This window comes from Phasianus colchicus, chromosome 1 (genome assembly GCF_987193195.1).
Source record: "Phasianus colchicus chromosome 1, bPhaCol1.hap1.1, whole genome shotgun sequence".
In the NCBI taxonomy this organism is placed as follows: domain Eukaryota; kingdom Metazoa; phylum Chordata; class Aves; order Galliformes; family Phasianidae; genus Phasianus; species Phasianus colchicus.
Window position 1 is genome coordinate 84,444,982 of NC_143436.1, and position 13,112 is coordinate 84,458,093.

A 13,112-nucleotide genomic window follows, 5' to 3' on the forward strand; every position below is an offset into this window, starting at 1 on the left:
TCTTTCAAGAACAATCAACTAGTTCAATCATGCCAGCAACCATCAGTGAATGATATGTTTACTGGGTGAAGACTGGGAGAAAGGTCGAGACACGGTACATGTCTTTAAGACTATGAAAGGTGTAAGTGCCGAGAGAGAGAAAAAGAGAGGTTTAAAGAGATGAGAGGGAATAATAGAATGAAAATAAGCAAAAGAGAATTTAGGCATCCTAACATGAAATATTTTCTGTCTGTGGGATCTTTGACACTGAGATGATGCTCTTCTGTGGAAGAGGCTATGAAGAGAGAGCTGCTTCTTACTACTCTGGACGTTGTGTTACAGAGCATGTTGCAGAGCACAACCTAGCATCCTCAAAAAGACAGACAAGAAGGCCTATTTAATCTGTGTCTTTCTTTTCTTTTTTTTTTTTTTTTTTCATTTCCTTCTTGCATTGCTCTGGGGGCATTTACCCAGCTGTTTGACTTTGTGACTGGAAGGCTGATACCATCCTTTAATAGGAATTTTTAAAAAAATCTATATTCATTAACATTTTAAAGAGAATATCAGTTTAACTGTGGCCACACACCTTCCATGTTTGCTTTCTGCAAACATTTGTAAGCTTGAGTATTACTGCATGCATATTAAGTGAGTCTGAATAGATGCACATATTGGCCTTGAACAATCAAATAATCACTGAAAGCTCATTTTTAAACACATATTTGATTGTAGATTTTGTAACTTACTCCACTGGCTAGTTATTTACATAAGCAGCAGTATCATGTGCAAATGTGTATTAAATTGTAATGTTCTCATTTCAAATGATGTTAAGGGCAACAAGACCATGGGGAAGATATCTGCAAATGACTCAGAATACTGAGTACAAAAAAAAAAACCACATTATTTGATTACTGATCATTGAAAACAGGTAAAATTAAGCAAGTGAAATATTTTAATGCTATGAATTGCCTATCTCTATCCATTACAGAATATTACACTAAATAAAATTAGGATGTTAATTCACAGCAGAATAACTATTCTTATTTAGGAATAAGGCACTCCAAATCTTAACCAAAAGTTAATTTGCACTCATTATTCTGTGTACAAAACATTCCAAAATACTGAATTACTCTGTTCTGTTCTTACCAGTGGTGTTTATACCTTTGCTCATGTATAAATACAATGCAAGTACAGCACACAACATACCAAATTAGATTTCTCAAATCATATACCATTTATTTTGCCACTCAACTCATCGTATAAATTGAAAGACAGAAGGGATGGAGACCACAAAGAGCCAAACATGGTTGAATGCAAATTCAAGATTTATCTCTAGAAATTAATGCTTAAATGAAAGGAGGTAAAATAAGCATCCCTTTCCTGTTATGTACTTTCAGGTTAGAGTCACACTCCTCAAAGCAGTTCCCCTTGTCCACACATTAAAACAGAATTATTTTGCACAAGCTCTTCTCTGAGTACTTATCTGTCCTTTTGGATAAGTACTTCCTTATCTTTCCACTTTGCTGAATAGGTGCAGTCACCTGAAGCTCTGAGTTAGCTATGAAGCTTGGAAGCCTAACTGTAGAATTGGATTTGTCATTTCGGAAGAGAAGTTATTCAAACAAATGGAATGAGGAAAAAACATCAGTGAGTGCAAGTCTGGATGAGGATGCTCTCTAACATTTACGTAAGGCTGTTTATGAAAATCAAGATGATACACTACATTTTTTTCCTCAACAAGCTATTGATTACAGTTGAGTGCCTCATGAATGTGGAGGCCAGTTATAATTTGCACTGCCTCTTGATCAACTTTCATGTGGTGCCTGCCTCTGCTGTACTGTTTCTTTTATTTATGTTGGTTTTTTTGATAATTTACAGAAAGTAAAGACCAAGAGCAAAAACGTCCTCAGGTCTTAGATGTGTTTTCTACCTATCTCAGTATCATAATTCAGCAACAGCTCTTCGTTATGGTTTGCAAACAATATGCTACTGTCAAAAAGGTTCACTTTTGCCACTCCAAACTTTTGACTTCTTCCCAGGGGAACTAGTTAAACAGACCTGCAGCTTGGTTGGGAGAAAGAATTGGAAAACACCTCCTAGACTGACTGTTTGCATTCAGTTCTCTCTCTCTCCAGTCCTCATTCATTGAGCTGTCAGGGCCTTTAATCTTCCCTTTCCTACCTGATCCTATTATTAGCTGACTGACCTTCTCCCATCACCATGCAGAAAAGGGCTAGATGACACATCCACCTACCTAGAGGAACAAGAGCCTGTAGAGAAGATGCATTTTTTCCAAAAGATGTTGGGAAGCAGAGGAGAGAGTGTTAAGGAAGAGCATGCACATCCACCACCCACAAAACCTATCAAAGGCATTCCGTCTTTGACTCTCACTCTGATTCCTGTGATGGAATCAGAGGTTTCAGAGGCATCTGTATGAGAACAAGACAGGTACCGATTTCTGGAGAGGCCCAACTCCCTACCGAGGCGCTCACTCACCTGTCTTCTCTTCGGTTTGGCTGCTCTCCACTGTCTCCATTTGGGGTTGCGCTGTTGCCTTGGCAGTAGCATCCTCTGCGGCAGGGGTGGTGGTGGCAGTGGTGTCAGCAGCAGGCACGTCGGCTTGTTTAGGCTCCTCTTTGTCTTGGGCTTCGTCAGCCTTCAAGGATGGCGAGTTATCAGTGGAAGCTTTAGTGGCACTTTCCGTCTCGGCGGCGGCAGCGGATTTTTCCTCCGAGGAGGCGGCAGGAGTGGCAGCCTGCGGGGCTGGCTGCTCTGAGCCCGTGTCAGCGGCTCCATTCCCTTTTTTCTCCTCTGCTGGCGCGCTGCTGTCTTTGCTGCCCTCATCCAGCTGGGCACTGTCGGCGGCGCTGGCCTCTGTGGCAGCAGAAGCCTCACTCTCTTTGTTCTCGGCCGCTCCGCCAGCAGGGCCTTCATCCTTCTTGTCGGCGGCCTCAGACTCGGATGCGGGGGCATCTGCCTTCTTCTCTCCCTTGAGCTTTTTCCTTGTTATGTGTCCACGGAAGCTGGCCTGGATTTTGGTGGCTGCCTTATGAGCTTTATCTTCTGGTTTGATGCCATCTTGCTCAATCTTTTGGTCCCCGTCCTCATTTTTTTCAACCTTAGAAGAAGAACAAGGAAGGAGGGCAGAGGAGAAAACAGGGTAGTACGGTTAGGTTGCGGTTGGACTTGGTCTTTAAGGTCCTTGACAATCTGAGTGATCCTATGATTCTATGATTAGGTAAGTTAAGACTTCTCCAGACACAGCCCAGACTCTGTTTTAATTGGGAAATTCCCACCCGCCCCTCCTGCTAACAGGTGACAAGTTTGGAAGCAGCCATTCCATTTGGTATGGGTTTGAGGCCAGTGGCTCTGATTTCATCCTACGGCTGGGCAGACACAGGGGATTAGCAAAAAGAATTTAAAGCACCCCATCATCTCTGCTAGCAATGCTAGAGCAATTTGCCTGCTTGGAAAGGCTTGCACTAGCTGGACTGTCACTGCTGGCATGATTTATTTTCCCATCCATTTTGAAATTTTTCAGTTTTTTCCCCCAGTCATTTTCAAAACACTCCCCAACAGGGGTGTTCCATAGTCTTTCCAGACCCTCTTATGCCTTCAAATCTTTGTTCCTTTTTAATGAAACTTTGATTCACAGGTATGTGACTCTAGCTACATCAAGTATTTCATGCTTTATAGCTTTTTGACTCAGATTTGCCTGCAGAGACCATTACTGCCACCCGCCCTGCCACAGATGCATGCTGTTACACACGCACACACATCCTCCTCACAAATGGGCTGCCTGCAAGCACTCCAAGCCCTTTTTCTCTGCTCCCCACTCTCGGTTTCATTGTAAAAATAATGGACAGATAGATATCAGTATTTTCAATTTCAGCAGATTATGACTGTTTCTCTGATTTGGGTAGAATACAGCTTTACAACAAAGAACAAGCATTCCTCCTGTTTTTTAGACATAAGCCATGCATTAAAGACTTAAATGGGACCAAAACAGAGCCCATACTTCATGCTGGTCTGCTGCAGACAGATAATGCTCAGTTTGTAAAATCCTACTGAATTTACAGGTCATACCATTCTTCACCCCAATAACTTTAGCTGCTCTTGGGCAAGTAACAGCTCAGCTGCATACTGATGAAAGGACACCGTTCTATTAATATTCCCATTGGGAAGCATTCAAAAGAGCTACTCAGAAGCAGAGGCACTGGCCTCTTTGCTGTCTGCGCCTGGTTTCCAATACTGGCTCAGGTCACAAAAGAAAGAAAATGAGCTGGCTGAGAAAGATAGCAAGTGTTTATTTCTGCAAGGGAAGAAGAAACTATTCCTCAGGCCACTGCAATTGAAAGATGCCATCTGGGGAAAGGACCAGAACCATAAGCTCATAAATACGCCCAAAAGACTGCAGCTGGAATAAGGGAGGAGACCCTGCTGTATCAACACATGATGCTGGAAACACTGTGTGTGAAGAGGTTGACAGTGGACTGGCTACAGTCAGCAGTCACTGAGAAACAGACTGTAAGGGATCGTTCCCATGCAGAATGAAAACATTGATGTGAGACAGATGGGCATGCACATGTGAACAAAGCAGTGCCAGCAAACCCAATATTTGGCCATCAGTAAGCATGAAGTTCTACCCACCACATCATTCTGGGGCCACCAATGAGGACAAGGTCCCTTGTCCTGGTGTCCAAGCAGGATAGTTCCCCAGATAAACAGGGATGAACTTCAAGAGAGATGGTGGCCAAGGAGCCAGCAGCCCCAAATGACCATGGAAAAGAGCTGCTCAGCACAACTGTGCAGGGTTGAGAACGGGTCTGAATGCACCAGCACAGCTAATATTGCATTGTGACCCAGAGTTCTGCACAAATTCACCTACCCTGTTCTTCAGGCAAGCTTTGTAGTTTGTACTAAGTCCTGTGTTGCTGTAGCAACATTACTACTAATGTTAGACAAGTTGGTTTAAAAAGAGCATGAATATATCTGCATTATACTGAAGCCAGAGCAGCACAGACACAGACACAGGTACACAGACGTAGATATTCCTTTCTAGCACCAAGTAACACATGCCCTAGCTTTGACACTCACAAAGGTCTGTGATCAGTTTCAAACAGCAGCATGATTGGGAAACTGGAAAAATAACTACAAGATCCTAAAGATCCAGTACTATATGTCTGATTCCTGTCAAACCAATAGTGAACATGACAAAATTTCAGTCCTTGGACAACTATTGCTTGAATTGAAGAAAGAGAACTCTTGCCACTAGGACAGCTGTGATGAAATGTAGCCTTGCTGCATACCTTGATGACAGCTTCCTCCAGAGCAGATACCCTGTCACCAGGGCTATGCAATTCTGTGAGAACTGCTCTCCCTCCTGCTGCAGGGTGGATTCTCCTGACAGGAGAGTAGTGATCAAGGTGCATGCAGGGCTCACTGGCCAACCACCCTTTACCTGACCAGGAGTGGGAGAGTGCTTTTTCTCTTCTGGGATGTCAGACTGGAACCTCAAACCCATAACTACTGTATTACAGAGCTAAAAGCCTCACTGCTATTCCAATGACATCACTGTCCCCTTATCCCAATTGGGATGACATCAGCTTGAGTTCCTGCCAGACTGCAAGGTTCACAATTGCAGAATGTATTTCCAACAGGGCACTTACAGCATCAATTCAGATATAAAAGATAAGGAACATGAGGCTGGGTCAGAGATGCGTTTTAAGGTCGTGAATTAAAACAGTGTTCTAATAGTTGGACTGTTTCAACTCAAATGGCTCTTAGTGGCCCTCAGGAATCCCACTTCTATTCAGTTTTTCTCCACTGCCGCATCCTAGGCATTTGAAATGACTTATTTTGAGGCTACTGGCCTGAAGCTACTTCTGGGGTAGGACACGATATCCATCTAGAATGTATGTCATGTTGTGTAACAATGGGTTGGGTAAGAAGCAGATTGTTTGGAGGTAAACTTCTGTTCTCACAAAAAAAATGAGGGCTCTTCATCTGTGTAGATTACGCACACAACAGATAAGGTTTAATTAAGGAAGCTGCTCAGAAATAACCTGTACACAATGAAACTCCTGGAAAGCAATTTGTCTTCCTTTGAAAGCTGAAAGGGTGAATCAGCCTTGCCAGGATGTATTCAAAAGCATTGCAGTGGAAAACAAGAAATCTATCTGTCTTATCTATCCGCCATGCATGTTTGACATCTTGGTCGTAATATTGTGGTATTCTGGTATAAAAGTGACAATTATTATTAGTGTTTGTACAGACTCAGGAGCCCCTAGCCAAAAAAAACAGGTCTGGTGAGGAGAGTTTTCATGTATTATTATTCAGTCATGCACCCCCTTCATCTATAAATTTATGTATAAACCCCTTAATATTGAAATATTCAGGATATTGTTAATGTGCATGGAACTTGAAAATACTAAGGCTGGTTCATATATAGGGACATACAGAGCCAAACATGTCCTTCTTCATTTAGACCAACCCCATATACCCTCTGAAGCCAATGTACAAAGCTTTGCCTTCATGAAACATACTGGTAGGGTTTTATGTCTCTATCTGCACCAATCCTGGAAAGATGATCCTCTCACCATCTCAATCTGCTTGTCTGCCACACCTCCAGCTTTCTAGGACATTCCTTCCCAGGCAGACAGTTCTTGTAAGTGAGACTTTCCTTGCTGTCACATAGCTGAGAGTAGTAGATGAGAAATGAATGCTTAGGACATAGACAGGATAGAGGTTAGTTTGTAGATACTAAGAATGTGGAAATTTCATTGATCCAAGACCCCAGGATTTCTAATCTCTGGCTACCTTTCTACCTTCTATCTCCAGAGTTTACAGAAGCATCAAAACATAAAAAATAATGAAGAAAGCTCCATTTTAACCTCCAGGACCATATAAATGGAAAAGGGAAATATATTACTCTCATCTTAAAAACAAACAAACAAAAAGAAAACAATCTTGTACTTAGTGAAAAGATATAAGGACCTCAAGTAATTCCATTTTCATGACACCTGCACTGAGGTACATGTGGAAATCTTTCCTTCAGTTGACTGGGTGAAACAGTACTGAATCAGCTAATCATTGGTGGTATTTGTGGGGTGAATTGTAGAATGGCTTGGGTTGGAAGGGACCTCAAAGCCCATCCAGTTCCAAGTCCCTGCTGTGGGCAGGACTTCCACCCACCAGCTCAGGCTGCCCGGGGCCCCATCCAACCTGACCTTAAACACCTGCAGGGATCAGACATCCACAACCTCTCTGGGCAGCCTTTTTCAGCACTTCACCATCCTCTAAGTGAAAAAATTTATCCTTGTCTTATCACTATTTGCCTGTGTAAAAAGTCAGTCTACCTCTAGTTTGTAAGTTCTCTTACTGGAAGGCTGCAATGAGGTCTCCCCACAGTCTTCTCTTCCTCAGGCTGAACCTGTTCAGCTCCCCCAGCCTTTCTTTGTCAGCCCTCTGAGGAAGATACACATCAGCCCATGATGTTCTAATCTTGACTACTGTACAACATATATTCGACTGACATCATTCAATTGATTTGCAATGAGATTTAGGCACCTGACTCTCACTGATTTCACAGGATTGAGTCACCTCAAAGCTTTTGTAGGCCTGGCTCTGCATGACCTGATTTGTCTCAGATACAGCATTTAAGGAGCAGAGTGCATTAAAAAAAAAATACCATCTGTCTCCCCAGAAGGAGTGAAACATGGACACGTGAGAGAGAGAGAAAAGACTTTCACATCTTGTGAAGTGAGGAAGCAATTTAGCACAGAGAACAGCTTTTTTTTTTAACCCAGTTAAATGGTGTGAAGACACCTGGATAGGGGATGGCACCTCTTAGCACAACCTGTCTGCAAGGCGAGGAAACAAACAGAGTTTCTTTTATTCTCAGAATGGCAACGGTGATGGCGGCAAAACACCCCAGAAAGAGAAAAGGTTAGTTTGTGTCTCCAGAAGCAATGCAAGATGGTTCCCCAGTGTATAACAAGCAGGGCATCAGCTCTTCAGCTTTAATACTTGAGCAATTATTGGGTTTTCATTATTTTCCCTATGAGATTCTCTCACACGTGAAATTTCCCCTCTATTTTATGATACCCGAAATGGAACAGGCTTATGATAGTCAGGCAATAGATGGATGTTATACACTTGTGTATGGTGACTGAGAAGTGATATAGAAAATAACCTAAACTAGATCTATGTAAGTATTTTCAGCGTGCCTTCTCAATAAATCCACTACACCTTCCACCTTGGTGTAATCTACTACCTTGATCTCCTCATAGGTCCAGTGTTTAAAGTGAGAAAGGCATCATAAATGCCTACACTGCCTTTGCAGACTGAGTCAGAGAAGGAAAAGCCTTGTACCTGACGCTTACGCAAAGTGCCCAATGTCCAACACTCTGAATTTTTGGAGCAGAATGGCTTTGGGATGTCTGTGGGAAATAGCATTTGGGTTTGCAGCTGTGGCACAGGATGCATTCACTCATCTTTCAGCTCCAAGTGCCCAAACGCAAGAGGACTGGGCTACAGCACACCAAAATGATGCTTTTGCAGTGTAATATCAAGGAAGTATGTTTACCCTGAGGGTTTATGTGTGTGAGGGCACCTGAGAACACAAGGTCTGTGTGGACTGTGTTGAAGGTTTTAAGTGCTCATAATCAGCATCTATGCTCTTGTTCTAGGTTGGATCCTGGCACATGCCAGGCTACCAGCTGTGCCTAGTCTTCTTTTTGGAAGGAAATACCTGTGTTGCTCCAGAAGGAGCAAGCCAGCAGGTGTTCAAGTCAAGGGACAAAACCTTTTAAAGTAACACCTTTACATGAAGCAGTAGCTTGTATTCTGCAGCTCTTACTCATCCCCTCTGTGGGAACACGAGTCTGCATCAAGCTCTGCTGAAGGGAAGTGTCCCTGCTTCTCCCCAACCTAAGCAAACTGCAGGCAGGGATACCACAAGTCCTTCCACTGATGGTCTCCGGGGTTCACTTGACCCTTACTAGGTTGTACCAAGGAATTATGAGGCATTTTGTGCTGGCACCCACAGAACATGAGCAACCAGGCTGAGGCCCTATTACTAGCTTCACACACAATATTGCTCCCTGCTAATTTGCCCAGGGTTTTTGCAGCCAGCAGAATGACAGTGAAAGGCTCAAGCCCCAAGACCATCCAATTCCTAAACCTTCTTCTTAACTTGCTCGTTAGTCTTAGATTTCCTCTGGTACCTATGACAGTAACTCTTCAAACTAATCACTCAACCTTGTGAAGAGAGAGAATAGAGCATCAAGTAGCTCCCTCCCTGCTTGATAATAAGCATGGGGCTGTATTTATTATTTTTACTATTATTATTTTAATTTGCATCATTGAAAATGGAGGCAAAAATCTGAGAAAGCATTCACAGGTTTGTTAAAGTCAAACAAACATCTCAAGCAATTAGGGAAAGCAAAGAGCGTATTAATTCCCCGTGACTTGGGAATATGCTCAGAGGGTGGGCTCTGCCAATGAAGCAGTAAGCTCCCCTCCCAGCACAGCCTGAGGCCTTGCCACTGTCTGGTTGAGCAGGGAAGTTGTGGAGATGAAGCCCACAGTGAAAAGAAGGGGCTCTGTACAGGGCTGGTCTGGTAAGAGAGAAGGCTAGGGAAGTGAGATGTCAGAGCTCGAGAAGGAGAGGGAGAAAGAAGTGAGAGTGTAGGACTGGGAAGTGCCAAAGAATTAAACTGGGAAGAGAAAAGGAAAGGAGAAGAAGAAGTAAAACCTTGTCAGAACCAAGCCACTTCATTCAGCGCAGACCACCCCATCAGCCATGCTCACCTCATCAACCGTGCTCACATCAACCAGGGCTTCAGTGAGGAAAACTCTTTGGCTGTGCAATAGCCTCCCTTGCCTTCCCCAGACTGCTCTACAGTAAACTGCTCTATGAGATGATGCTCCTATAAGACACTGCATCCCCCCCTGCTTTATACCTAGGACCTGCCCAAAGAAGAAAAGGTCTCTCTCCTTCTCAACTTCAGCTATTGATAGGGTGATAGTCTATACCTGCTTCCTGTGCCCACAGCCATGATGGGTGGCATGGGGGTGCTGCATCCCACTGAAATTAATGGCAGACCCAAAGAAGTCACAACCAAGATTCTTGATCAAGATCTGGCAAGGACAGACAATATTGCTTTTCTTACCGTTCATTATCCACCCAGTCAGACTTCTGTCTTTTGTTCTTCTAATCTCCCAAAAGTGAGCCTGAGCCATGGAACCACCTTCAGTGGTGTTGCCTACCCCTGCTAACACCAGCCCTACTTCCACTAAGACTGCAGTCAGCTTTGTATCTGGATGGCAGTGTTGAGTGCTGGCTCTGATTTTCATGGCACCTCCATTTATTGATTTGTGTTGTGGCTCTTCATGGTAATTTGGGATTCTCTTCATCCACACAGATGCATTTTTTTGTTTCTGGCTTGCCTCGACCTTTCTCTCCACCCACCCTTAATTGGTACCATTGGTGGTCATGGTTGCTCCACAGACTTTCTGCAATGAAGCAAATAGGGCTCTCACTACAGTATGCATATGGACTCGCTACAAGTAATGGATAAGACATGACCACCTCTTATGGATCTGAATTTTTCCAACCAACAGCATGTCTTGGATACCAGAGACCTTAAAGGAAACCTTCTGTGAAATTATTCTTGGCCTACTAAGCAGAGAAAGGAGAGAGATCTGTATCTCCTCCCTACTTACCCTCATCTTAGCTGAAGTAAGAATAGAAAGAATAAAACTTACTCTTCAAATATCATAGAGGAGAATGGGTCCTTGGGCCCACTATAAGCTCTTAGATATTGCTGACACAGAAAAGTGTGAGAAGACCTGGACCTTATCTCTTAATTCCTCCTAGCCCAAAGTTTGTACAGCTCACTAACAAACAGTTGCTCTGAGATCTTACTGGAAATTCAAAGCCATGTTGGGTGGCTAAAGTGGGGTGTAATTCTATTGATTTCAATGTAATTTTCACCTGAGATAATATTTATAAGTCCTTTGTGGTCTGCTACTCCAAACTGCTTGGGAAAGATGACATTGCTATGTGCCAAAAGGACTCTGATCCTAATTGAGTTAGCATTTGTAGTGCTATGAGAGACTCAAATGCATGGTGTTGCAGCAAGGCAAAGTATTGTGCAATATTTAAGCTTTGCTCTTATCTATTCCCTTCTGTCAGCGTAGGATAAGAACATCCTGAAAGGAGGGATGAGAGTCTGTCAGAACCTGAAAAGGCCTCCAGAGGGGACCTGTATGACACATCTTCTTTCACTCAAGTATTTGGGCTTGACTGACTGAGACCATGCACCATTTGTGTTACTTTAATGCTTTGCAGGGTGCATAAAGCTGAAGAATCAAACCCGTGATTGCAGCTGTCACTCCTGGTGGCAGAGTGCCCACGGCTTAATGCTGTCCTTACCCCTCTCCTGTCCTTCAGGCAGGGTTGTCACCAGAGCATAGACAGGGCTTTGATGGGAACTTTCCTTTGGGGCCACAGGCAGAAAACGTGACACAGAGAAGCCTCAGGGCTTAATCACTTATTCTAGAGACTGGCACTGAGCTATGGGAAATGCACATGTGGCTTCAAGCCATTTTGTTTCCTACTTTGCTCCTCTACTGTACACAACTCTATTGAAAAAGGAGGAGGGAAGGCAAGCCTGCAGTGCATGCTGAGATAGACCCTTTGTGGACACTGTTGAGTTAATGCTGTAAAGACTTCCAGCCAAAAGGAACATGTTGAATAGATGTTGGGAAAAAAAGCCTAAGTGTTTGGATCTGCCTCTCATAAAGGCTAGTATGCCACAGACATATGTAAAAAGTCTCTCAGAGCTTCCCCTAAGCTTCCTGCTGTAGATGAGCTCTTCTGTCTTGCTCTTCTGGACATCCCATTGTTAAGTAGATTTTATAAGAGAGCTTCAAATGGCTTAAAATATCTTGGTCCTAAAGTCTTCTGGTTTTGGTTTGTTTTTTTTTCCATTCTTCACTCAGGAAACATGGCAGTAGTCTCAACACAAGTGTGCGTTGCAATGCGTTTTCTCCAGGAGTGCAGTCACTCTGTATCTGGTGATGCAGCCCAATGAACAGGCATACTGTCATCCAGACATCCCTGGAGCCCTCCCTGTGCAGAGTTTTACTCAACAGCCTGCTTGGCAGACCACTAAGGGGCAAGAAGGCCCTTGGAGAGAACGAGATGATGGCTGGACAGGCAGAGTGCACAAAGCTCCTTCTACTTCTTTGTGTTCTGCTGTGGATGTGTCATGAGAAGTGAGTTTTCATCATGAGCAGAACCTGTGCGGCTTCTTCTCTCATGAGCCAATGCAAAGACAGGCAGAAAGCAATGGCATGCACGTGTAGACTGTCTAACATCAGGAAAGTGTGTGTTCAGTCTTCCAGGAAGAGCCAGCACACATAGAGTGCCCAGCTTTGTCACAGAATGAAGAGCAAATAGAAAGCCTTGAAAGCCAGCTAGATGCTCTCCAGGGTCCTCTCAGCCCTCTCTGTGCACTGCAGCAGGGCTGATTTTGTTCATATTTAACCAACTCTGTAAGACCAGCACCCCTACCACTATTCATTCATTTCCCCCAAAGATGATTCTCTGGGTTTCTCTGACAGCTTATTCATTTGGTAAACTAAAGACTTCCTTCCCAGAGTTTCAATCAGCCCCTTGCGTCTTGTCCATGTTGAGGACAGCTTGTTTCTGCTTTCTTAGTAACATTCCTTTATAAATCAATAGCTCTCACCTCTCATACCACTCTTTCTTACCAGATCATTCTTCCTACCGGTCTTAACCCCAACTCAGAGATCCTACTTTTCTTACTTACTGAATTCACACTTCTTCTGCTGAGAAATGACTAAAACATCACCTCAGCTTTAATGAATAACGAAACACTATACTCACGAAAATAATAATTAGCAATGTAGCTAAAAATACATCGGTGTGTGGATCAGACTCCCAAAGGCAGTAAGAAAAGCCGCAGCCATGAACATAGATGGTGATGAAAATAGCTCAGCACTTCAGAAAAAAAGAAAAACAGAAAGACTTTGGGGGAACTTAGGAATGGCTGAGTATCCTATAGATAGATAGCAATCCATGCAGACTGTTCAACACAGTCCTA

At 43.4% G+C, this 13,112-nt stretch overlaps 1 protein-coding gene across 1 annotated transcript in view; it reads right to left on the reverse strand.

The window, feature by feature from the left end:
* The window catches only part of GAP43 (growth associated protein 43), a 52,937-nt gene that overhangs the window by 20,976 nt on the left and 18,849 nt on the right, over positions 1-13,112 (reverse strand). Inside the window, exon 2 of the mRNA XM_031613024.2 lies at positions 2,473-3,094. Coding sequence (XP_031468884.2) covers positions 2,473-3,094 — 622 coding nt within the window. The remainder of the gene's footprint in view (positions 1-2,472; positions 3,095-13,112) is intronic.